The sequence below is a fragment of the Aspergillus pseudonomiae genome (assembly GCF_009193645.1).
Source record: "Aspergillus pseudonomiae strain CBS 119388 unplaced genomic scaffold BDV37scaffold_68, whole genome shotgun sequence".
In the NCBI taxonomy this organism is placed as follows: Eukaryota; Fungi; Ascomycota; class Eurotiomycetes; order Eurotiales; family Aspergillaceae; genus Aspergillus; species Aspergillus pseudonomiae.
This window is the reverse complement of record NW_022476060.1, coordinates 99,660-123,330: the sequence shown is the minus strand read 5'-3', so window position 1 is coordinate 123,330 and position 23,671 is coordinate 99,660. Positions and strand designations below refer to the sequence as shown.

The 23,671-nt window shown below is 49.1% G+C and overlaps 12 protein-coding genes across 12 annotated transcripts; 9 read left to right on the top strand and 3 right to left on the bottom strand.

Moving 5' to 3' along the window:
* Positions 1 to 486: 486 nt before the first annotated feature.
* Positions 487 to 1,141, top strand: BDV37DRAFT_255944 (uncharacterized protein). The gene has a single exon (XM_032082782.1). The coding sequence runs from the start codon at positions 538 to 540 to the stop codon at positions 844 to 846; it is 309 nt and encodes a 102-aa protein (XP_031938455.1). The 5' UTR covers positions 487 to 537; the 3' UTR covers positions 847 to 1,141.
* Positions 1,142 to 2,340: 1,199 nt separating this feature from the next.
* On the top strand, positions 2,341 to 3,860 carry BDV37DRAFT_255942 (rRNA-binding endoribonuclease). The gene is made up of 2 exons (XM_032082781.1): positions 2,341 to 3,175; positions 3,235 to 3,860. The coding sequence occupies exons 1-2, from the start codon at positions 2,432 to 2,434 to the stop codon at positions 3,748 to 3,750; spliced, it is 1,260 nt and encodes a 419-aa protein (XP_031938454.1). The 5' UTR covers positions 2,341 to 2,431; the 3' UTR covers positions 3,751 to 3,860.
* Positions 3,861 to 4,630, bottom strand: BDV37DRAFT_255941 (H/ACA ribonucleoprotein complex subunit NOP10). The gene is made up of 5 exons (XM_032082780.1): positions 4,593 to 4,630; positions 4,520 to 4,532; positions 4,334 to 4,422; positions 4,202 to 4,281; positions 3,861 to 4,141 (listed from the first exon to the last, which is right to left on the bottom strand). Exons 2-5 carry the CDS (start codon positions 4,529 to 4,531, stop codon positions 4,119 to 4,121), a joined length of 204 nt encoding a protein of 67 aa, XP_031938453.1. The 5' UTR covers position 4,532; positions 4,593 to 4,630; the 3' UTR covers positions 3,861 to 4,118.
* Positions 4,631 to 6,823, top strand: sen2 (tRNA splicing endonuclease subunit SEN2). Its single transcript, XM_032082779.1, has 2 exons — positions 4,631 to 4,991; positions 5,209 to 6,823. Exon 2 carries the CDS (start codon positions 5,248 to 5,250, stop codon positions 6,697 to 6,699), a length of 1,452 nt encoding a protein of 483 aa, XP_031938452.1. The 5' UTR covers positions 4,631 to 4,991; positions 5,209 to 5,247; the 3' UTR covers positions 6,700 to 6,823.
* Positions 6,824 to 6,960: 137 nt separating this feature from the next.
* Positions 6,961 to 11,621, top strand: BDV37DRAFT_187669 (chromatin-binding protein RAD9). The gene is made up of 2 exons (XM_032079597.1): positions 6,961 to 7,152; positions 7,214 to 11,621. The coding sequence occupies exons 1-2, from the start codon at positions 7,093 to 7,095 to the stop codon at positions 11,480 to 11,482; spliced, it is 4,329 nt and encodes a 1,442-aa protein (XP_031938451.1). The 5' UTR covers positions 6,961 to 7,092; the 3' UTR covers positions 11,483 to 11,621.
* Positions 11,622 to 11,694: 73 nt separating this feature from the next.
* Positions 11,695 to 12,711, bottom strand: BDV37DRAFT_255935 (mitochondrial 54S ribosomal protein bL27m). The gene has a single exon (XM_032082778.1). The coding sequence runs from the start codon at positions 12,670 to 12,672 to the stop codon at positions 11,845 to 11,847; it is 828 nt and encodes a 275-aa protein (XP_031938450.1). The 5' UTR covers positions 12,673 to 12,711; the 3' UTR covers positions 11,695 to 11,844.
* Positions 12,712 to 12,868: 157 nt separating this feature from the next.
* lcl2 lies at positions 12,869 to 13,605 on the top strand. Its single transcript, XM_032082777.1, has 2 exons — positions 12,869 to 13,101; positions 13,175 to 13,605. The coding sequence occupies exons 1-2, from the start codon at positions 12,927 to 12,929 to the stop codon at positions 13,366 to 13,368; spliced, it is 369 nt and encodes a 122-aa protein (XP_031938449.1). The 5' UTR covers positions 12,869 to 12,926; the 3' UTR covers positions 13,369 to 13,605.
* A 130-nt stretch (positions 13,606 to 13,735) lies between these two features.
* BDV37DRAFT_255933 (scramblase family protein) lies at positions 13,736 to 15,687 on the top strand. Its single transcript, XM_032082776.1, has 3 exons — positions 13,736 to 14,221; positions 14,304 to 14,475; positions 14,529 to 15,687. Exons 1-3 carry the CDS (start codon positions 13,860 to 13,862, stop codon positions 15,600 to 15,602), a joined length of 1,608 nt encoding a protein of 535 aa, XP_031938448.1. The 5' UTR covers positions 13,736 to 13,859; the 3' UTR covers positions 15,603 to 15,687.
* Positions 15,688 to 15,732: 45 nt separating this feature from the next.
* Positions 15,733 to 17,095, top strand: BDV37DRAFT_255931 (E2 ubiquitin-conjugating protein UBC7). Its single transcript, XM_032082775.1, has 2 exons — positions 15,733 to 16,413; positions 16,503 to 17,095. Exons 1-2 carry the CDS (start codon positions 16,167 to 16,169, stop codon positions 16,754 to 16,756), a joined length of 501 nt encoding a protein of 166 aa, XP_031938447.1. The 5' UTR covers positions 15,733 to 16,166; the 3' UTR covers positions 16,757 to 17,095.
* Positions 17,055 to 18,573, bottom strand: BDV37DRAFT_285969 (putative meiosis-specific topoisomerase Spo11; the record flags this gene model as incomplete). The annotated part of the gene is made up of 7 exons (XM_032087835.1): positions 17,055 to 17,534; positions 17,585 to 17,656; positions 17,707 to 17,787; positions 17,848 to 17,934; positions 18,008 to 18,116; positions 18,164 to 18,230; positions 18,294 to 18,573. 7 exons carry the CDS (start codon positions 18,571 to 18,573, stop codon positions 17,055 to 17,057), a joined length of 1,176 nt encoding a protein of 391 aa, XP_031938446.1.
* A 408-nt stretch (positions 18,574 to 18,981) lies between these two features.
* On the top strand, positions 18,982 to 21,515 carry BDV37DRAFT_255927 (terpene cyclase/mutase family protein). Its single transcript, XM_032082774.1, has 4 exons — positions 18,982 to 19,240; positions 19,312 to 19,775; positions 19,861 to 21,306; positions 21,358 to 21,515. The coding sequence occupies exons 1-4, from the start codon at positions 19,037 to 19,039 to the stop codon at positions 21,446 to 21,448; spliced, it is 2,205 nt and encodes a 734-aa protein (XP_031938445.1). The 5' UTR covers positions 18,982 to 19,036; the 3' UTR covers positions 21,449 to 21,515.
* Positions 21,516 to 21,701: 186 nt separating this feature from the next.
* BDV37DRAFT_255925 (co-chaperone SGT1) lies at positions 21,702 to 23,435 on the top strand. Its single transcript, XM_032082773.1, has 2 exons — positions 21,702 to 22,657; positions 22,732 to 23,435. The coding sequence occupies exons 1-2, from the start codon at positions 21,818 to 21,820 to the stop codon at positions 23,317 to 23,319; spliced, it is 1,428 nt and encodes a 475-aa protein (XP_031938444.1). The 5' UTR covers positions 21,702 to 21,817; the 3' UTR covers positions 23,320 to 23,435.
* The last annotated feature ends 236 nt before the right edge of the window (positions 23,436 to 23,671 follow it).

Genomic DNA, 23,671 nt, shown 5'->3' with positions numbered 1-23,671 from the left:
TAATTATTGGATCATTAATCTAAGTCAAACCAAGCAATTCTTAGCCAGGTCACTGAAGAAGCTGCATGTTGACATAATCGTATTCTTCTCTTCCTTTCTGTGTCGCGTCCCTCCTTCAGGTTCCCTGAACACCAATCCAGTCGCGTTCACCATGAGCATCATAGCACCCACCACCCATTTATGACATATTCCAACCCTTCAGGAGGCTCACTCTTCTTCAGTACTGTCGAATTGCATATAGCTATCTTCCTTATTCTGTTTGGGATATTCTTTCTGCCGGGCTACGGAAAGTACTACCGTACCTTCGTAGGCCATGCATGACCAATGGCACTAGTAGTGCAGCGACATGGATGTATATTCATGTACGACCAAGTAGGCAGGATGCAGTACCACCTGTGGCCTGACTCTGGAGACCTTCTTATCGGTTGGTCCTTGGTAATTTCTTTTCTTGTCCTCTCCTCTCTCCCATTTTCTCTACCATAGGTAGGAACCCATGCAAGTGTGGTGACATAGGGTATCCACGAGCCACGCCAATATATGCTGAAGAAAGAGTTGATGGGGGCTCAGGTGGCACGGCTTGCCATACGGTATGTATTGCCTCCTGGCAATTCGGATTACGCTCTACTTACCGAAGGGCACGATCTTCCAATGCGTACCATCACTTGCCGAAGGATTGAGAGACACTTCCGCCGTTCGGCTCATGGTCTCCTCCCGGTATCGTTCTGTGGGATTTTTACTGCATCGAAGCAGAATGTATGGATTCTATTGATTGCTTATCCCGTAGGGCCATATATCTGGATCGTCAGAGCCTCAAATGGCTTTTTAATTGACTTTTATCTCCTTTAGATCATTCAGCATCCGGATTGCAGATATGTATCTACATACTTCTGTTGCAGTACAGGAGGGCCAAGGGGAGCAGTTCTGTGCTGGTCTGATTTGATGTAGGCCCTGTTTCGTCCTGAAATTCTACCAATAACGAGGCAAGCGATTGTATTTCATGATTCCATTACCTGGATGTATTGTATGGCATGATCCGACTCTGCTTGATGGGCCAAGCCTTCTATACCCAATTCACTGGACGAGAACGTGGTTGATTGCTTCCCAAGAGAAAGAGAGAGAAGGGAGGTGGGGGGAAAAAAAAGAAAAAAAAACCTTTTGTTGCCCTGTCGGCTGGACTCGCTACGTCCTGCCTAGTTTTTTGTTCTTTTTATTTTTATTTAATTTTAATTTTAATTTAATTTTAATTTTGAAAAAAGTTATCTTCCGCATGCAGATTGAGGCATTATCTAGATTGTTTGTTACTGGCGCGCTATAGAGAAGGTTACATATAGTCGACGCCAATTACGAGGATCAACGCCTCCCTCCATAGCAGTTGAACCCTAGTCGAACCGGTGACCCGAGTACGTTAGTTAGTGTTTGCCATCTTTCGTACATACATAGTTACATTCCGAGGTTGGATCTATAACTCCTCTTGAGTCCTGGGGATACACAATGGCAACTTTATCGAAACCGGATAGAGATTCTTTTCTACCTGTCAATTTTTCCCCGTCATCACTGATCGATTGCATGTTTGCATGAATACTCGTCGAGCCATGGACTGGATTTTACCTAACGACCAGCTCAGCCATGATCCGATCGATCCACCGAACGGTCCAGATCAAGGGTCAGCCAGAACAAAGATCCCCCTCGTACTTTTTCTTTGTTGACGGCCGATCACCTCCCATCAGGTTCACGCTACCTTCATATACCTGGTGATCTTTAAGGCGAGCCTAACGGTTGCGCCGATAGATTTGGATCTGAGTTTAGCTACTCGGAGCCTGTACCAGACCGAGTAGTAGTAGTAATAGTCTCCTGAGGTTGCTTTCATGCAATGGGCTTTCTTTGTTGTGCGCATCGTGAAGTCGTGACTGCTTCCCCCGTGACATGTCAAGTTTATGGCAGTACAGTGACAAATGATCCATGTCTCAAACTTGCATGATGCATTATCTCCGAAGGAGGATGTTTCTGCAGAGATTTGTACGAGTTCATCTTTCTCTAGTTTTCTTTATTTGTAATTCTTTTGAAACCTTTTTGTCTGTATCTGGGGACAGCAGATGTGCATGTACTTCGTAAATCCATTGAGCTGTACGGGATCATTGTTTTGGTAAATTTCATACTGCGCAGTACTACTACTACTACTACTACTACCAAGTCCTGTTGTTGTTTGGTACCGTACTGTACTGGAATTGGTGGATCCAATGATGTCGGCCGTTGATAAAACCCGCGCTAAGATAAGGATAGCGCACAGACCAGCTAAAATTCCAGCGAAATCAAACCAATTCACCCACTTTGGCGGCACCGTTTGAGACCAACTGACCACAACGTCCTCCAGATCTCATTCGCACGTGCTATTCTCTCCGTCACTGGAAGATTAGTATATCAGATCACCAAAATGGCGGATACGACGTCGCCGCCCAAGTCCGTCCACACCATCGTCCTCGATGCTGGCCCTATCCTGAAGAATACCCCGCCGTTATCCACCCTTCTCGCACAATGCGAGGAACTGCTCATCACCCCATCGGTGGTCAGTGAAATTCGCGATCCCGATGCCCGACTCAGAGTTGAGACTATGTACCTGCCTTTCTTAAAACAACGGACTCCGACCCCGAAAAGTATCAGTGTATTGAGCGAATTCGCCAAGAAGACTGGCGATAGGGCCGTTTTGAGTAGAACCGATATTGAGGTTCTGGCACTTGCATATGAGATAGAGTGTGAAAGGAACGGTGGCGATTGGCGGCTGCGCAGTGTTCCAGGGCAGAAACAGGTGAATGGCAAGCCACCCGTTAAGGAGGAAGTAAAACAGCCCGAGACGGCGGATGAGTCTGGCCAGACTGAGGAGAAGACCGAAAGTCCTGAAGTCGATGCAATTGCGGAGGATCTGGAGAACACGGCTCTAGAGAAACCGAATGAGAAGTCACGGGATGAAGCCACCGCTGCTGAAGAAACCAAGCCAGCCGAACAATCAACCCCGCAAGAGCCCCAAGAAGAGGACGACGAAGCCGCTGACTCGGACGGCGGAGAATGGATCACCCCTTCAAATCTGAAGAAGAAACAAGCCCGCGACGAGGGTATCTCTGCGTCGGCGACACCGGAGCCCAAGGTTATGCAAGTTGCGACGATGACGACTGATTTTGCGGTAAGCGAATCCTGTTTCCCATGTATGTCACCTATACATCGTGGCTGACTATAATTCAGTGCCAAAACGTGTTACTCCAGATGAATTTGAACCTACTTTCGACCACAACCTTACAAAGAATTCGCCATCTTAAGTCCTTCATTAAACGCTGTCACGCTTGTTTCTTCACGACCAAGGACATGAACAAGCAATTTTGCCCACGGTGCGGAAAAGACACCCTCACTCGTGTCTCTTGCACTACCGATGCCAATGGGCAGTTCAAGATGCACCTGAAGAAAAACATGCAATGGAACAACCGAGGAAACGTTTTCAGCATTCCCAAGCCCACCCACGGAAGCTCTAGTGGGAAGTGGAAAGGAGGCGGTGGTAAAGGCGGCTGGGGAACCGATCTTATTCTCGCAGAAGACCAAAAAGAATATGTCAGAGCTACTGCTGAGGAAAGCCGAAGACTTCGGAAGGAACGGGATCTTATGGATGAGGACTACCTCCCTGGAATTCTGACCGGAGAGAGAAACAAGCACGGTGGTCGGATCAAAGTTGGCGCTGGTAAGAGTGTGAATTCGAGGAAGCGGTAATTATCTCCCGCAGTCCTTTTTGCATGGATACTGGATTGGAGTTTGGCAAAAAAACAAAAGTTCTACGATTACTGGTTTTTTCCTACGCTGCATGGGTTATGATGATAACCGATTCGTGACGGTTCATAGAGCACATAGGGCATATATAAGGGTATAGATAAAAGTGGATCTTCTCTATACGAGAGGCCGGACTATTATGACCGAATATGAGCAACACTTTTTGGAATCCCTCATGCAAGTGGTAGGCAGTAAAGAGGCCCCCCGAAAACTTCTCATTTAGATGTCCGCACGTAACACCATTCGCCAAAAGAACATGATTTCCAAACAGCACCTATGAAACAACCTGGTTTATCCCATGATTTCGCACTCTACAGCTCAGAGGTTTGCAAATCTGACAATAGAAGTTAGCCGTTGATCAAAGCTGACCCTTGGGAGCGAGCGGGTTTCATACCCTTCTGCTGGGTCAGGAGGAGACCATATCTTCTCTTCAAAGTCACACGGTGACGAGAGTACTTGTCATCGGGCGAGAAGCTTTTCCATTATTAACCACTGTATCCTCAATATCAATCAAATGAAGCCTTACCGAGCAGGGTGAGCGCTCTTGGTGACCTTTCCCTCAGGGGTGACTTTCTTGAGGGTATACACCCGCTTTCCCTCAGCGTCCAGAGTGTACTATTAAAGATCGTATTAGCTCCTGCTGGATGTGCCCGAACTCCAATGGTCATCTATCGCCAGGTGGTGTAAGGGTATTGCATTTGTGGGAACGTACCATAAGATGCATCCTAGTGAAACGGTGGTCAGTGATGTTCATGCCAATCGAAGTTTGCAAAGTTTTAACTTACTTTGCTAGAGTTGTTTTAGTCGGTTACTGGAGAGAAAGTACAGGTTCTGGAAAGAAAGTCACTGTCCGTGAAGTCCTCCCGCAATCATCAAAACCCAATTTTTTTCGCCGGACCGTGATGCGCACGGGCCATTCAATGTGCTTAGTCATTATGGCCTTTATTAGGCGGTTCCCAATCGGAACTTTTTCTTTTCTCTTGTAAACCACCAGATTTTGACCTTCGGGCAAAAACAAGAGAATTGGGATGATGATGAGCATCCATCGTGACGTCGCAGTATGACGATGTTTGGACATCTCTTGCTACTTGTCAATTGTATTTAGTTACTCACGGCTCTTGGTTACAGCCTGTCCGTGACCTCGTCACAGGGCTGGGAGCACCCAGAAAAATCTTTTTTTTCTGGTAAGCAAATGCAGCTTCAGTCAGAAGAAAGACTTGCAGTTGATCTCCGGTGATGACACCAATATACCTAAACCTAGGCAATGGCACTTTGATTTCTTCGCTGTTGTCGATGAAGTGGTTTAATTGACTACAACGGTATCTGAGGAGAACAACCTACGTCGAATCTTTTGCATCGTCTCGTAAAGAAGAGTTCCATGCTGACTCTTCCCTTATGTAGTATACTATCAATACAACTATCTTTTCTATTACATTAGTTATGGCTTCTCAATCCAATCCAATGTCTGCGTCCGAGGCTGCAGCTGCCTCTGCGAAGTCCGAGCCCACAAACAAAAATGCCCCTCAAGGTCGTCCTGGCCGGCTCTCTAGGCCCAACTACAGACAAATTCATCGTTTCCCTCTTCCCATCAATGTGCATCCTCTGCCTCCTCTAATACCACATAACCCTCTGTCCATTGTCAGCGTGCTGCTCTCGTATTTAACATACTTGATTGCTCCCCCGCACCATGAAGTCTACTCGGCTTACTTTGACTCCGAGACATCATCCGTTCATGTTACAGATGCCAAAGCCATCCGAGCATTGTGGGAGATGGGCTTCTTTGGCAAAGGAAGTCTGAGTCGAAGTGAGCCTAGCTGGTTGGAACGGGAGAAGAAGAGGAGAGGATTACTCGGTGGCGTTACCAGTGAAGAGGTTACACGCCAGCGGAGAACCGAGCGTCGTGAGTTGAAGCTAGAGAGGGCAAGGATGGAGAAGCTGGCCATCGAACAGAGACTTATGGCAGAAGCTGCCGCAAGGGAAGCCGGCGACACATTGATTGATCAGTCGGCTCTGCCACCATCCGCAGATGGTGTCACTAATGGTAAACTTGCTACAGAGAAGTTTTCCCTGAGGAAGGCTAGGGAGGCCAAATTGTCTGAGTCACAACGCTCGGTAGCACAAACGGAGAGAACCGATACACCCGACGCCCCTGATAGCTCTCCCTCCAACGGGAGTAAGACTGTGCGGTTCTCTCCGGTCGTTCAAGCAAAGGAGTTTGTTTCTGATTCGAGTGTCGTGCGTGCGCCCGATTCGACAATTGACGAACACGGAATTGAGGATGAGCCTTCACTGAACAATGAAGAACACCTTCAATTGTCTAACGAGGAGGCTTTCTTTCTGGTATACGGGCTTGGCGCTCTACAGATCGTCGATGGCAGACGAAATGCCGTTCTGTCTCCTCCCTCTCTACTGTCTCGGTTCTGTCAGCATTCTTACTGCCCTCCTCGTGATCTTTCAGCCAATTTAGAACCGGACGACCCTTTCATGATATCCTACATTGTGTATCACCACTTTCGGTCCCTTGGATGGGTTGTGCGCTCCGGAGTGAAATTCGGCGTGGACTACCTCCTCTACAATCGCGGGCCTGTTTTCTCGCATGCAGAGTTTGCAGTTGTGGTCATACCATCATTTGAGCACCCTTACTGGTCTGAAAATGAGGAGAGGAAGGCTCATTGTGCTAGGAAACAGGCGCGCAGCTGGTGGTGGCTCCATTGTGTTAACCGAGTGCAAGCCCAGGTGAAAAAGAGCCTGGTGGTCTGCTACGTGGAAGTACCACCACCCATGTCCGGAGAAACCAACGTCTCTTCAGAGGATATCGGCGCTCTTCTTGCTCGGTATACGGTACGAGAGATGTTGATCAGGCGATGGGTGCCAAACAGGACTCGGGACTAGTGAGGGATCCTCGTTTTGTTTCCATGTATTATACAACTCATCTATCTTCTTCGGTTCTATCTGAGAATGACCAGCTTCCTTCGTCCGAACGGTAACCGGAGGAACTGACTAGCGGCTATGTAACCTTCTGTAAATCAATTTACACCGGTATCCGCCATGTACATCAAGAGTAAAACCAATAAACATCCGCTGAGTGAAAGTCGAACTAGTCCGATAACGGTAATATTACTTAGTCACGTGAACGACGCGTTTCGCGCTCCTTTGGTTCTGGAGGTCGAGAACATCTTGTTCTTAGTATGACTTTGGCATGTGAAGGCGATGATCGCAATTGGAGTTTTCGGACGATGAATTACCGCCAATATCGTGTCTAATAATCTACCGGTTGAAGGGATCATGGAGACCCAGGATGACAGTATCGATATCCCACAGTTGCAACGCGTCGCGTTGGGACGAGTGAGTGGTCACACTGGTGGCGCTGTGATCTCGATTGCTCTAACACCAATCATTTGCTTAGGAGCCTGCACAATCCCAGTCGATAATACCCGGGTCCGAGCTTGTCAAGAATATTCCCCAGAACAACGTCATCCATGAGCATTCCTCTCAGGTCTCTAATGGTCATCAATCGTCTACTGGCCAGGAGATCTCTCGGAAATCCCCGTCGAGTCATCCCGAGTCGCCCTCGCAGGAACAGAATGCTCAAAGCTTGACAAACGCTGCTCGATTGTCCCTTGAACAAAGAAGACAAGACCCTGTCACTGGGTTGCACCCCTTTAAGAAGATGAGCTCTGCAGACACGGTGCCTTCCGACACCCAAGTCATCTCGCAGTCGGTTTATGACAACCTTATAAGACAGAACCAGGAAGCTGCCGATACTGGGTCGGACAATAATCTTGCCGATAATGCAACTTTGAGGACGCTGCACGAAGGTGATATTGGTCATGTGGATCTGCTGGCTGGGTTTGACGGGTCAAACACCGATGTAACCAATGGTGATGATAACGAGGATCAGAGCAGCTGCAAGCTCGGGGAGTCATCTCCCATGCAGTATCAGCCGAATCTCTTTCCCGAGTCCCAGCGCTTTGTGTCGAAGACTCCGGCGACAGCAGTGAAAACAGGGCATGTCGATGGCCTTGATACGGTGACCCCCACAGCGTCGAGGAACCCTCTCGCGACGGAGCTTGGATCAAGCGGCGGTATCATGGCACTAAGCCAGGTGTTCAAAGCAACCCAGGCCCCTTCCTCTCCCCTCGTCCATGGCCAACAATTGGATCCCATGTCTGACCGGCCTTCACCTAATCTGCCTATTCAAAACCGTTCGCTTGCCACAACCATGTCCTCGCCGCTAAATAACGTTGCGGCAACCTTTCCCCGGGATTCCTCAGAGCCATATCTCAATTATATCACCATGCAAGAATCACAAGCGCTGAGGGATATAATTTCACGGGAGAGAATGACACGCTCTGCAGACCATATATACTTGGAAGATCAAAGTGACGGCGAATTTGACAAAGAACCCAGCTTTGTGGAGCGCATAAGGCGACAGAGAAATATCGATGAGGCAACCAGGGGACAATTGGCCAGTCTTTCAGCTCCCCCAAGACCAGCAAGTCGCAAGAACTCAGATAAAATGAGCAAGTCACCTAGCAGACAGTCAGACCCGCGAGACCGGGCAGATGCAGTTAGATCTGCTACGCCCAGACTTGAACACCAAGGAAACGTTGCTGCAGGCGCAACCAGCGAAGAAGAGACGGAACAGGAGGATGAGTTTTCCCAACGGATGTGTCGGTCTCAAGACCCAAATCCTTCGACCGAGGAGGATAAAGAAAACCATAACGATCCCTTTACCACCCCGCTGGCTGCCGCGACCAGTGCACATGATCGTTTGTCCCAGGCGCTTGCTCTTGATGGAGCCCCACCCCCTAACCGCAGAAGGTCACTACAAGACGCTGCAGAGCCCCAACTACCTCCTCATGGTGCTGATGACGAACAACTAGATGGTACCAGCAGGTCATCCCAAGTTATCGTGAAGGACTCTCAGCGGTCCCCAGGTCCCCAGAATGAGGAAAACCATGGACGGGATAATGCAGGAATGTGGGACAAGAACCTGGCCCAGGCTTCCGGCTCACACATTTCCACAAAGCATTCTCCAGAGAAGCTTGTGTCTCCTGCGAAACAACTCCGTATACAGTCAACTCCTCCCTCAGCATCCCAAAGAAGTCGAGTCTCGTTTCAACTCGATGATGACCGTGTAGTGGCTCGATCCAGATCAAACTCGGCCAGCTCACATGGTTCTCGCGAACATTCACCGAGAAAATCCATTGCCCAGGAGACTAGTGTACTGCGATCTAGCAATTCAACTGTGCATAAATCTATAGAACTAGGCGACAAAGCGCCGGCATCTGATATCAAGGAGAAGTCATCTTCGATGCCCTCCCGCGTGGCTGAGACACCTGTTCAATGCCCCAAGAGCTTTGGCGATGTGATGCCAGCGACGGCTATCCCAGAAACGAGCCCGAATCGATTCTTTAACCAAGGCTGGGCAAGTGACGTGAATAATGAAACAATGGATCAAGAGGACGACGACCTCCCTCCTCTTTACTCGTCCACACATGAACGAGGATATGGTTCCCAACCAGTTAATTTGAATAGCTCTTCGCCAGTGAAGGACTTCTATAACTCCAAAATCCTATCTAGTCCAAGTGGAAGACAACGTAGGGCACTGACAGAGATTGCAGCTGATGCTTCGCCTCAAATCGGGACCGGAGCCTTCGATGTCGATATTAATATCTTATCCGCCGACGATCGTGAGTTTAGATCTGCTGTTGCACTGTCTCCAGTTCCACCAAGAAAGAGACGACGTGGAAATGATGGGCAAAATGTCTTCGCCTCTGACCCAGTGCTTCCTATTACACCCCGTACCACCACTTATTTTGCTCCCCCAAAGGAAAGCGAAACAATGCCGGCCCGGGACTTTCAGCCCGAACAGTCAGTGCCTAAGCCTAAGGGAGTCTTTGAGAAACGATCACGACCTTCAAGGAGAGCGGAAACAGTATGGGACGTTGATGATTCTCCCCACTATCATGTTTCCCGGAAGGAGCGTGCGCGGCTATTCGGTCTTCCTCGTATTCTTGAGCAGAAGGCCAAGGAAGCTCATCAGTCTGAGGAGAGTACTAATGTACCGCTTGTTGCTGATCAAAACTGTTCAGAGGCCACATCGCTCCCCACGGAACAACATGTTGAAGTTTCTCGGGACGAGCCATCTGGGGACCTTGTCGAAAACAACACCGCTAGAGAGGACTCATTCACCGATAGCAATGTCGAAATTGCACTAAATCAGGTTCTTGCAGCCTGGAGCGGAACAAAACGTGCATTTTACCCTGCAACCTGCTTTGGAAGGCCTTTGGGGACTTCACAGTCCCGTTATTTAGTCAAATTCGAAGACAGTGCTCCCGTTGAAGTTCCCATTGGGGCTGTCAAGCGGCTCGAGCTACGGGTCGGAGATGCTGTGAAGGTCGATATGCCCAATGTGCCAAAGGTAACACACATTATCCGAGGGTTTGAGGATAAATTGAGCATAGAAGATCTCGAAAACGAGGCATCCAATGGCATTATCCGTATGACAGATGTATACGGCCATTCAACTGTCGTTTTAGGACAAAAGCAGCGCAAAAGCCTTACACGTGAAGGGCTTGCGGTTCCTGAGAATAGCGTCAAAGTTCCAATCTCCCGCATATACCTAGATACTATCCTCTGGAACCAACTCAAAGATCGAACATATAGCTACAGCTCTGTACATACACAATCAGAGAGTAGACTTCAAACCCCGTCCGATCGACACACCACGCCTGCTTCACCCAGCACTCGGTTATCTCGCAGTATCCGTTATTCAAACGGTATCTTTGCTGGAATGGTGTTTGCCGTGTCCTATGGGGAGAATGATGAAGCAAAGACTCGGATTACGCGGATGATATTGGATAATGATGGACGCATTCTCCATGACGGCTTCAATGAGCTTTTTGATCTATCTTCAAGCCGTCCAGCTGTTACGCCATCGAAATCACCAACTCCAGCAACGAGCAACAACCAGTTCCGTCTCACTGGCGGCGCCGAAGATGTGGGCTTTGCCTGCTTGATAGCTGACAAGCATTCTCGCCGTCCAAAGTACATGCAGGCACTAGCACTCAATCTTCCTTGTCTCTCGGACCGCTGGATAGAGGACTGCGTGGCTCAACGTCAGGTTATAGACTGGGAGATGTATTTGCTTCCCGCTGGGGAATCATCTTATCTCCATGGAGCGACGAAATCCAGATTATTGCATCCTTATCCTGCTATGCAAGCACGACTGCCTGAAACCATTGCTGCGCGGCCTAATCTATTGCAAGGGCAGTCGGTGCTAGTCGTGATGGGCCGCGGGAAAGCTGATGAAGAGCGAAGAAAAGCGTATCTCTTTTTAACATATGCGTTAGGTGCTTCCAAAGTCGAACGTGTACCTGATATCAAGTCAGCTCGGGCGGTCCTTGACCAGGATGCAACTGGAACTGGATGTGAATGGGATTGGATCTACGTGGATAATGATGAAAAAGCCTCCGCCATAGCCACAATCCTGGGAGCCTCTATCCCAGGCAGCCCAAAGGCTTATCCCGCCCAGAGGTCAAGAAAGCGAAAAAGAAATGAATTAACCGAGTCAATAAGTGGCAGTGATCTCGGTCTGAGCACCAATGTCAGGATTGTGGGCAACGAATTTGTCTGTCAAAGCCTGATCCTGGGGAGGTTGATTGATTAACAGTTTCGACCAATATACTTCTGATCTTCGGTGGTTCATGATTGATATTTACTGGTTGGAAAGGAGTATAGACTTGACGAGGAAATGCAGCTTTGTTAAGGGCTTGATGTCATGGCATTTATAATAGCAGTTATACCCCAGTGTGTCTGCGGCACTTATTTTGGATATGGTCTTAATGAATTTGGCTCCAATTGCTTTACATATCTCAAGAGTGACCCCCTATACATAATACATTGAATAACGATTTAGTGGAAGTAGACATTTCTCTATATTACAAAAGCACCCTTAAGCCCGATACCATGCAACACCACTCGAGATATACGGAAACATAGGATAACGGGTGAAGTGTTGGCTATGATCATTTAGCGGCCACCCTTGCCCTTCTTTGAAGCCTTCTTCTTGTTCTTGAGACTCTTCATCTGGGCAGCCCGCTCGGCCCTAGCCTGTCTCTTCCTCCATGCCAACCAACGATTCTTGGGGTTGTACGGTTTCGCTGTAATCCCGGCCTTCTCAGCTGCTCGACCAATCTGCCAGTTCGCCTCACGGTACATGTAACCGGGACGCAGCTGGGAGCCTGAATCGGCGTTCACAGCCTCCACGCTAGACACCATAGTGCCATTGTCAATAGTGGCAACAAGATCCGACTGTCCAGCAATCGGCGTAGGGGCGTCATCGATGCGAGGGACAGCGACCCTATTCAGTTTCCGTCTGGTCGGGGCATTCCGCGGCGTAGGCAATTTGCCGTCCTTCTCAAAGCAAACGCCGATGTACTTCCGGTCAGGGTGCCGTTCAGGATCCAAGTAGTATCGCACATATCCTGCCTCGGTGGCATAGATGGTATGATCCCTGCCTACCGCGCAATTCTCGCCTGGAAACCATTTCGTTCCACGCTGACGGAAAATGATACAACCCGGAACGACGTATTCACCGGTACTCCGTTTCGCACCGAGACGTTTTCCCGCAGGGTCACGGGAATGTCGATTCGCCGTACCCTGGGTGGCGTGGGAGGCATGACGGACTTGAGAGAAGGGGAGGAGGCGGTTCAAGAATGGTGTCGATGCGGAGGTGTTGGTTCGTGAGAGTATTGATGGTGGTGGTGGTAGTCGGGAGATTGGCTGTGTTGAGCGGAGCGTTGGCACAATCGCTCTCTCCAGTACCCGGAGGGGCGCCAGTAGTCTTTGTTGTAACATGTTGATTAGCAAGGGACGGGCGACTCCCCAATGTTCCTGGATGTTGGACGGGGTTGATCGCGGTTTCCTATGGTGACTTTTTTCGCGGCGGCCAGCCTGGGTCTTGGCAGGTCACGTGTGTTTGCGAGAGTTGGCTTCATTGCATACAAATTACACAAGTTACTTTGAACGGTGACATGTTGCTTACATTGGGTAAGGCATAGTATCGCTTCAGCCAATAACCTCGGAGGCTCATATATCAGGCTCTACTTGCAATGCTGCAGTTCTGGATCCGGAGCTTTGGAGCTTTGCTCCTTCTGGCCTCCGTGGCCCACGCTCAGTTCCAGTTCTTTGAGCATATGTTTGGCGGCGGACGTCAAGAACATCAGCAGCAAGCCGCTCAAAATGAGCCCAGCGATAGCTCACGATATCAGAACATGTGGGAATCAGGTACTTGATCATGACACCTCGCGCGCTATTCCATACACTCTAGATAATAGCTAACATGTTTCCACGCTTACAGCTCAATGCGACAAGTATCTATGTCCCGGCACACTTGCTTGCGTCCATTTTCCTCATCATTGCCCATGCGCACACCCCGATAGCGAAGACAAGATCGAACTCGGTGAAGGAAGCGCTGTCTGCATCTCGAAGGGAGGATTCCAGCCCGGCGAAGCGGCGCGCAAGATTGAGTTGGCTCGGAAGGGCGTCTTGTGATGGATTCTTAACTTAGTATGCGCGATTGGACTAGGTTTAGTTTATATTATTCTTTGTGATATCAGTTCGAGTTGGTTATGATGCATGGCGCGAGGTGATATGGTGTCTTTGCATATAATATCCATGGATTGTATAGCATGTGTAAACTCTCGGCGGTGCTTACAATGAGGATGATAACGCCGGAATTGACTGGCAAGGTCACATGGTGTTGTACTTTCGAAACATGCCCTTTTATAAGTCAGTGGAAATACTAGTAATCCCGTTGCTTCTATTCCCATGCCGCATAGAGGTATGTAGATGCCATCTTTCTGCTTGATTCTGCCCCTCCTTATCTCCGCTTAACTCCATTGACAAGTTCGTCATGGTCTCCGCCTGCTGCTTCTCTGCAGTATCTCAACAACATCCCGCCATCCATTGCGGTCCTCTGCAATATAGTCCCGCTTTACTCTGAGTTAACCTACTCTATACTAGCTGTTATCTTCACCCCAGACATGTGGAGTGCCAGACTCCAACTACAGCCGGTGCGTTGGCTTAAAGGTCCCGGCCGAGCGCTGTCAAGTTCATTCACCCGAGGACGAGTTAGCTCTCGTGGCCCCCGGAATTCGATACGACGGCCAGAGCCCATCAGAAGGGACAATACACCCTCACAGCAACCGGAACCACCGAGTTCAGCGACAAACGATGCCAGTTCCCCAAATTCGAACTATGACCCCGCCCACAACACTCTACTCTCCCCTGTTCATATACCAGAAGATCCTCGTGGAGTATTAAAGGAAAACCACCCTGCAATCGGTATATTAGCAAATTCTGGCCTAGTTGTGCAGCGGCAGCTGGAGCTCATGAATGTTATGATGTGAGTGTTCTGGCGTACGAAAACGTCAGAAATCTACCGGCTAACTTGGCACTTCCTTTTTTTTTTTTTTTTTTTTTTGCAGTGGGTTTGAACAAGCCAACAAGTATGTCATTATGGATGCGAATGGGCATCATATCGGGTACATGGCGGAGCAGGAGCGAGGAATGACCAACATGATGGCTCGACAGTGGTTCCGAACCCATAGGAGTTTTGTGACGCACGTTTTTGACAGGCACGAGAATGAGGTTCTGCGCGTAAGCCTTGAAAGCACCCTCTTCGCTTTCAGTGTAGCGCTGACATTATCTAGTTTCACCGACCATTCTCATGGATTAATTCCCGCATCCGCGTGTACGACCCTCTCGATGTTGCTAGAAATACCTACTCCTCTTCCACCTCTCTTCAAAACATTCAGTCGGGCTCACTTATCCAGGCCACGGGGGATTCCAATGCCCGGGTGTCATCACTAGGGCTGGATGAGATGCGCGTGATCGGCGAGGCCCAGCAGCAGTGGGCACCATTACGGCGGAAATACAACCTATTCATTTACCATCACTCCCCGACCCGCGCGACGGATATGGGCACCGTCTCCCAACCGCTTCGGCAGTCCGGTCTTTCCAACGCCCAGGAGATGCAATTAACTCAAACGGCAGATGGTGGTCAAGCTATGGGTGAATTCAATCAGTTTGCCTACGTTGATGAGCCTTTTTTGTCGTGGGATTTTTCTCTTCGCTCAGCCAATGATCAACTCGTCGGATCCGTTAACCGTAACTTTTCTGGTTTCGCTCGAGAACTCTTCACAGACACTGGTGTATATGCTTTACGAATGGACTCGGCCGCCTTTAGCCCTGAACAGATACCTGCGCAAAACAATGCTGTTACTGGCATGACGCTCGACCAGCGCGCAGTCATGTTGGCTACTGCAGTAAGTATCGACTTCGACTACTTTAGTCGTCATAGTGGTACTGGTGGATTTGGTTTCATGCCTATCTGGATCCCCGGTGTTGGCGGAGAGGCTGCAGCGGGTGGTGCCGCTGCCGGCGAAGCTGGGGCTGTGGGTGAAGCGGCCGCAGGAACTCTCGGCCGGGCCGGTGCAGCTGGAGGATTGGCTGAGGGTGCAGCTGCAGGTGCCGCCGGTGCTGGAGCGATAGCCGGATATGACGCAATGTCTCGAGGCGCGATGGGAGAGCATCAGTCGCAGTCCGCTCCACCAGATCAACAAGTGCTCCCAAAAGACCAGCAGTCACCTACCTCCGGCCAAACAGGCCCTTATGGTGATGTTTGGGAAGATGAACCGCAAGACCCTTGGGCCCAGAGTCAAGAGGATCCATGGGCGGCAGACGATACCGAGGCAGGAGACGGTGACGATTATGATTGGTTTTAATCGTGTTTTGCAAGGCGTTTACTCTGGAGCGGTGGGTTGCAGGTTTACGGGAGTTCAATATAAGAAGCGTTGTTTGCTCGTATAGAGAAATACATTTGTATTATAATTAGGACATGGACAGACACTATCTCTCTCCTTTTTTTTTCTGTTTTTTTCACATCTTGATGCAGCAATGCCGATCAATGCAAGCATAAATGCGGGCCGAACCCCTCGGCGATAAGCAGCGGCAATAATATGTGCGGCCTGGGGCATCAACCATACTTTTCCCTTCTGTCCAGTGGCAACTTCATTTTCCTCTATCTACTGCGCTGGAGTTGGAGCCGGGAAGATTTTCATCGCTTCATATTGTTACCGCGGGTTGTCCAAACAGAAAAGAGCAAAATTCTATAAATTATCTTCAGTTGATAGTCTTCACTATTAAGGCCGCACTTGAACCCCACTCCGTTGTCTCCGCAAAACGCCTCACTACGAATAATACAACGCCGAACAATTCATTGATCTACGAAATCAACGTTCCTCTTTCCCTCTATATTCACACTCTTGCAACAGGACTAGAGAGCAATAATGTCCACCGTCGCGCAAAAACGTCTATTCCATGAGTACAAGAACCTCTCCACCAACCCACCAGACGGCATCACCGCGGGCCCGGTCACTGAAGATGACATGTTCCATTGGGAAGCCCTGATTGAGGGTCCACAAGGCACACCTTTTGAAGGTGGTGTTTTTGCTGCCGAGTTGAAGTTTCCAAAAGATTATCCGTTGAGTCCGCCGACGATGAAGTTTGTGGGTGGAGGCGTTTGGCATCCTAACGGTACTTCCCCCTGTTCTTATCTACGATGGCGGGGAGGTGGTTAACAGGAGGTTTTGAGCTTTTGCTGATTATGTTTTGTCACTGGACAGTGTATCCGAATGGAACCGTGTGTATCTCCATTCTTCATCCTCCCGGCGATGATCCGAACCACTATGAGCATGCGTCGGAGCGGTGGTCACCTATCCAGAGCGTTGAGAAGATTCTTATCTCTGTCATGAGTATGCTTGCTGAGCCAAATGACGAGAGTCCTGCCAATGTTGAGGCGGCAAAAATGTGGAGAGAACGGAGGAGTGACTATGAGCGCAAGGTTCGTGATGAGGTACGCAAGGGCTTGGGACTGTAGGGGCGTTCGCCTATTTGCGGAGTTGGAATATGATGGAGAGGCGTGGTACCTCTTCGATTGTACCGAGCTTGTGCTTGTGGCAATTGTTCGCTGGTGGGCAGCATAGCTCGGTATGGATGCATGCATCTGTCTTTGGTTGGTCGTGGGGCCATGGCGTTTATGGTACATCATTACTGTTCAAGGCGCTTCTATCGGGGCCTGTTTTCACTCTTTCCTTGTTCTTGCGGGTCTTCTTCGGCAGAGCTGATAGAAAGTAAATATCTTGTTTGAATTATACATATATATGGGTAACCTCGTCCTAGTTATCCGATGGAGAGAAACCTACCATCTTTTGATCAATCCATCCTTCCAGTCCTCCATCCCAATCATAAAGTATCTCGATCTCAGCTTTCAGGTTCAGCATGAGCATTTGTTGCAGCTCTGCACGCCATTCCAGTTCGGGTCCTTCGGCTGCCCATACAGGGCTGTTCGACAACATGGTCATGATCTTCTTTCTGTCGCGTGCCGTCAATCTAATCAAAGCCCCGTCATCGTTGCTCGGTGCTCCAGATACGACATCGGACGTTCGGAGGCCCAACCAACAGAGACAAGGAATGTTCAATCTTCCATTCTGGTTCGTATGTGCCATTGAGCCGTACTTGTATGTTGACATAATAGCCATGCCGTCGGGGTCGCTGTCAACTAGACCATAGAAAGGTAGGATTTTGTCTGATCTACGGCTTTTCTCATATATTTTTCGTAGGAAGGCTCTAGTTGAAAGGTCTGGGTAGCCTTTGCCCTAGTGGTTGTTGATTACTGGCCCAGTTATGCAGCTTAAGGAGGGCTTACAGTGATGAGAATCCCTCTTCCTGCGGCCGCTCTAGTATGATAATTACTTCTTGCAAGTCGACGGTATATGGCCTGTGTACTAGGTGAGTATTCGTAACGAGATTATGGGGCAATTGTAGCACCTCTTTCTCGATGATCAAGACCCAGCTAGCATCTGAGATGTCAATTTCACCGTTGTCTTGGGAACTTGGTACTAGACAGTCCTATCTAGATCAGTTGGGGCCTTTGACAAAGGGAGCGGAGTACTCTTCAAATCTGTATACCTTGTCAGGTAATCTAAGATCCATTGTCTCCCCATATTTGGTTAGAAGGCTACAATAGCCCGTCACAAGCCCTTTTGCAGCCGCTTCCTGTCGCATTGTCCAAGGCGTCAGACCGACAGGATCAATTCAAGTGTAGTTGTCGTAAAGGAAGCTCACATACAATATTCAATGCGGATCTGTCAACTCCGATGGTGTAGGCCAGATCATCGACGATTGCATCAACAACTTTCTGTGTCCCAAAGCAGACCGGGTCGCTGTAGTATATGTCTCTGCTTAGGCATCAGAAGGTGCGGAAAGCTTGGTGCGAATCGTAGACCTTTTAGAAACTAATAAACCTGTGTCAATAGCATCTGCAACGACTGCAAGAACTCGAAAGACAACGGCTATTGTCATAACGATCAGTACAAGGACCCTTGGTAGTGTTGCCAATAGAATGATGTATATACTAAACTTCCATGCCTCGAAGGCGTTTGCGCCGGGCCAGGAATAGGTGATATATGTGTCTGCTCCGTTGCTTTCAAGAGCTCTACTTGTGGGACTAATGAAAAGTGACACATTCCTTGATCTTCGTTTGAGTGTTATGGTTGGTCGGCCATCTGGTGTGGATAGTTCGTCAAGGGCAGATGCCAGAGTCTCGTTGACGTATCGCTTGACTAGGCGCAGGGAAGTTGACATATCATTGTCTTGAGGAAGGTCTAACTCCATGTACTCTAAAGCGTCGTCCATCGGATGCAAAGAATTCGAATATATGAGAATGGATGTTCGGTAGAGAAGAGTAAAAGAGTGCAAGACACTAGACTAGGTGCGATATAGCAACATGACATGATCATGTTGCAGTTGGTCGCAACAGAACCACTAAGTGCAATTCTAAGCAGATTGGCTATTTCTAGGGCTTCTACTGAAAAGCGACAATGAATCAAGCCACGTAGATGTGTATACCGTATCAGTACATACAGTATTGAGTACTCATATGATATCGATCAGTGCCTCGTGATTCAGGCAGCAAGTGTCGCCCCTGATGACTAAGCAATCAATAGATCGACCAACCCCAGATCTATCAACATCTTTTTCCCCCATTCTTGTCCACTCCTTGCAATTGATTGCCAGACGGTACTGATCTCTCGGGTTTTGGTGGTTTCTTTCAGGCTAGCATATCCAAGCAAATACTGCCAGACGCACTCTAGCAGATATGGCCGATCCTATCGCCCCTTGGAGAACCGCGGCGCAGGGCCATTTGACCGCCGATGCTAATGGAGATCCCAAAACAGACTACTCAAGGTGGAGATTGTTGGACGATGATGGTCGTCACACCTGGCATTACCTCGAATCCGATGAAGAGAATGCAAAATGGCCTCAATCCGTAGCTGACAAGTACTTCTTGGGACTCCCTACGGTATTGTTTTCCAGCCCTCGTTGTCGTTGCCTCGGGTGATCTTGTGACTTGTGATCCTGACTTCCCTGCAGGGACTTCCCAAGCTGCCACCTGCAAAGACGCCACTACAATGTGCAGAGAATGGCTTGGAATTCTTCTCTAAATTACAACTACCCCCAGGCAATTGGGCCTGTGAGTATGGTGGGCCGATGTTCCTGTTACCAGGACTCCTCATCACCTACTATGTAACCAACACTCCAATCCCTCCGGAGTATGCGACTGAGATCAAAAGGTATCTTTTCGCTCGTCAGCATCCCGAAGATGGAGGCTGGGGTCTCCATATCGAGGCCCATAGCTCCGTGTTTGGTACCTGTATGAATTATGTCGCGCTGCGCTTAATTGGTGTCAGTGAGGACGACCATCGAATGATCAAGGCCCGTGGGCTACTACATAAATTTGGCGGTGCCATTTATGGACCACATTGGGCAAAATTTTGGCTTAGCATTCTTGGAGTCATGGATTGGGACTGCGTCAACCCCGTTCCTCCCGAAATCTGGTCCGTTCTGCCCCCTTTTATCTCTTTTTTGGCTTCACCTCCAATTGATGATTAGTCTACTTCGAGTACTGATATTTTACTTTAGGCTCCTTCCGGACTGGGTCCCATTTGCCCCATGGCGGTGGTGGATTCATATTCGCCAGGTCTTTTTGCCCATGTCTTTCTTGTGGTCTAAGAAATTCACTCATCCACTGGATCCGCTTACCAAGCAGCTTCGAAGCGAGCTGTATACCGAGCCGTACGACTCAATTAACTTCGCAAAGCACCGTAATTCGATTCACAAGGCTGACAATTACTATCCGAAGACGTGGCTCTTGAATACGATCAACTCACTTTTGGTCAATGTCTGGAATCCCTACCTGCGGTTCCCCGCACTCGTGCGCCGTGCTGAAGAATGGACCTGGGAGTTGATTCGCATGGAAGACGAAAATACTGACTACGCAGGGCTTGGTCCTGTGAGCAACCCAATGAACATGGTTGCTTGTTATCTCCATGACGGTCCTGATAGCTATTCGGTCCGTCGTCATCGAGAGCGTCTAAATGATTATATGTGGGTGAAGAATGAAGGGATGTTGATGAACGGCACCAATGGTGTTCAGGCGTGGGATACATCCTTCATCACGCAAGCCATCGTCGTTGCAGGCTTTGCGGATGATCCTAAATGGCGGCCCATGCTCACAAAAGCCCTGGAATTCCTTGATGATCACCAGCTGCGGGAGAATGTACCTGACCAGGAGAAGTGCTACCGTCAGCACCGGAAGGGTGCATGGCCCTTCAGCAACAAAACTCAGGGCTACACAGTCAGCGACTGCACAGCCGAGGGCTTGCGGTCTAGTATTCAGCTCCAGGAAATCCACAACTATCCTAAATTGATATCTGTACAGCGCTTAAAGGATAGTGTTGACTGCTTGCTGCTCATGCAAAATCCTTCTGGCGGTTTTACAGAGTATGAGAACACCCGTGCATCGCCCAAGGTGGAGTGGCTGAATGCCGCTGAAGTTTTCGGTGGGATTATGATTGGTTACGACTATCCCGAATGTACCACTGCCTCCGTCACTGCGCTGTCTCTGTTCAGCAAGTTTTATCCCGATTACCGATCCGACGAGATTCTGGCGGCAAAAGAAAAAGCTGTCAAATACATCAAACGCGTGCAGAGATCGGATGGAAGCTGGTATGGATCTTGGGGCATCTGCTTCACCTACGCTGCCATGTTTGCCTTGGAAAGTCTCGCGAGTATTGGAGAGACCTATGAAAATAGCGATTGTTCCCGTCGAGGTTGCGAGTTCCTCATTTCCAAGCAAAAGGAAGATGGAGGTTGGGGTGAATCTTACCTCAGCAGCGAGCGACATGTGTACACCCAACATGAGAAATCCCAAGTATGTCAGACTGCTTGGGCATGCCTTGCCCTGATGGAGGCAGGCTACCCGCACAAGGAGCCGCTTCGCAAGGCCATGAAACTTATGATGTCCCGTCAGCAACCCAATGGGGAGTGGCTGCAGGAAGCTATCGAGGGTGTTTTCAACCAATCTTGGTGAGTATTCTCTACCTGTGTCATAGAATAGTTGTGCTGACATGAGTTTAGTATGATTTCATACCCTAACTATAAGTTCTATTGGCCTATTCGCGCTTTGGGACTATACAGCAGGAAATTTGGCAACGAGGAGCTCCTGTAGAGTGGCTGGGCCTGCCCTATGAAGGGAAACAACCTGGCCAATGTTTTATTACATGTACAAATAGCTTTTAATTTTCAGTGGTAATGAACGATGACGAACAAGAAGTCTTTCAATTTCATGTGACTGAGCTTGCGTCTGCTGACATAAGCCTTCCCCGCAATCTCCAACCCAAACAGAAAGAAAGAAACTAAAGGAAAAGTGATGGAAACATCCATTGAACCATACCATCGCCTCAGAATACAAATAAGTCTTTGTTCTTCTCTGCTATAACTTCTGCCCTCCTTCCTGCCTCAAGCCCCCGCGCCCCAGTGCTAGGCTTATCGTACATACATCAAGCTGCGGAGCTCATAGCTCCCACAAGCTCCTAATATGAATTCCGCAACACAGGGCGACAAGGCCCTCGCGAGCTCCGACTTCCTTGGTGCTATCCGTTACTTCACACAAGCCCTGATCGAACTACCTCGTGCGCCGCCATACTACCTGAAACGATCGACCGCCTACTCTCGAGTCAAACCAGCAGATGGAGGCCCCCACTCCCAAGCAGCGCTGCGCGATGCGGAGATTGCTCTAACCCTAGCGCAGGAACGTGGAAAGAGGGAGTTAATCTTAGCTGCTCAGATGAGACGTGGTGTTGCATTATACCAGCTTGGAAAATATGGTGATGCGAGCTTTGTATTCGAGATCATCCAGGGGAAGACCGGCGCGGTTGCCGAGAATGCGGACAAATCAGACAGGATGAAGGATGCTATGGGTATGGCTGGTGGCGCTCGATCCGCATCAAAGAATGGGTATGAGCAGGAGTTGCCTATCTGGATACTCAAGGTCAAAAGCAAGCTTAAGAATTTGCCTGAGGGGGATGACAAGGCTGCTGTTACCATTGCGGAATATCCGAGTGGTGTACTAGTTCCGACCGAGAAGGAGCTTAAGAATCAGTTGGATACTCTCAAATCCGGAAAGCTCGGGGATAGCAGCGCCCAAAGTGAGCCTGCCACAGCTAGCAAGACGGTCACAGAGGAAGCTTCGACGTCCAAAACGTCGGATGGCCCAAGTGGTGCGGCTGGAAGCACCCCTTCTGCGGCTCCTTCCACTGTTCCTCCGTCTGAAAAGGTTCGGCATGAGTGGTATCAATCTAATGAGACCGTTGCTGTGACTCTCTACGTCAAAGGGGTACCCAAAGATCAAGTGGACATTGAATTAAAGGATGAATCGGTAGGGTCATCTACAGACGATCCTTCTCTTCCATGGATTCCAATCAATAATATGCTGACCATGCCTACCTACAGGTATCTCTCCAATTCCCTCTCCCATCTGGCGCTGAGTTTGATTTCACCCTTGATCCTTTGTTTGCGTCGGTCGACCCATCCTCTTCCAAGGTCTCTGTCATGTCTACCAAGATTGAGCTTGTCTTAAAGAAACGTGCTCCTGGCCAGAAATGGAGTGCTCTAGAGGCCTCCGCAGGCGACATCAAGCTTTCTGGTCGTCAAGTTATCTCGGACCCAACTCCTGCTGGTAGTTCCGCTCCAGTATACCCATCTTCATCCCGCAAGGGACCCAAAGATTGGGACAAGTTGGCGTCGTCGCTCACAGCAAAGCCCAAGCCCAAAGACAAAGGCAAGGTCAAGGACGGAGAACCAACGGACTCAAAAGCAGACGATGCTGGAGACGAATCAGACGGTGCCGACTCAGTTGACTCCGACTTTGGCGGAGGTGACGCCGTCGATGCGTTCTTTAAGAAACTCTACGCCAACGCAGACGAGAATACCCGTCGGGCCATGAATAAAAGTTACTTTGAAAGTCAGGGCACCTCTCTAAGCACTAATTGGTCGGAAGTGAGCAAAGGAAAGGTGGAGCCTCGTCCACCAAGCGACTGATTGTAACACTACTGTATTTGATCCGGAGTTCAGCTGGGTCTCCCCATATGTCCAGGTTAACTGACGATGAAAAGCACTAACGGCGTTGTGGCCATTGTCACTTCTTGCGGTGTCCTTCTTTATCTTCTTCTTCTGTTAGGATAGCGTTTAATTTCTTACATCAAAATATGCTGCAGCGATGACCCCTGATAAGTAACGATCTGGTTGGATGCTACCTTTCATTCTATGTTTTGAGAGGCCAAAGTATCTGTATACACGAAGTTTAGAAAAAACCCCAAACGCCTCCCGCAACGAGAAAAGCATAGCCTGAAGCGCAAGACTAAGAAAGGAGAATAGCTGCCTTTTGAATCCC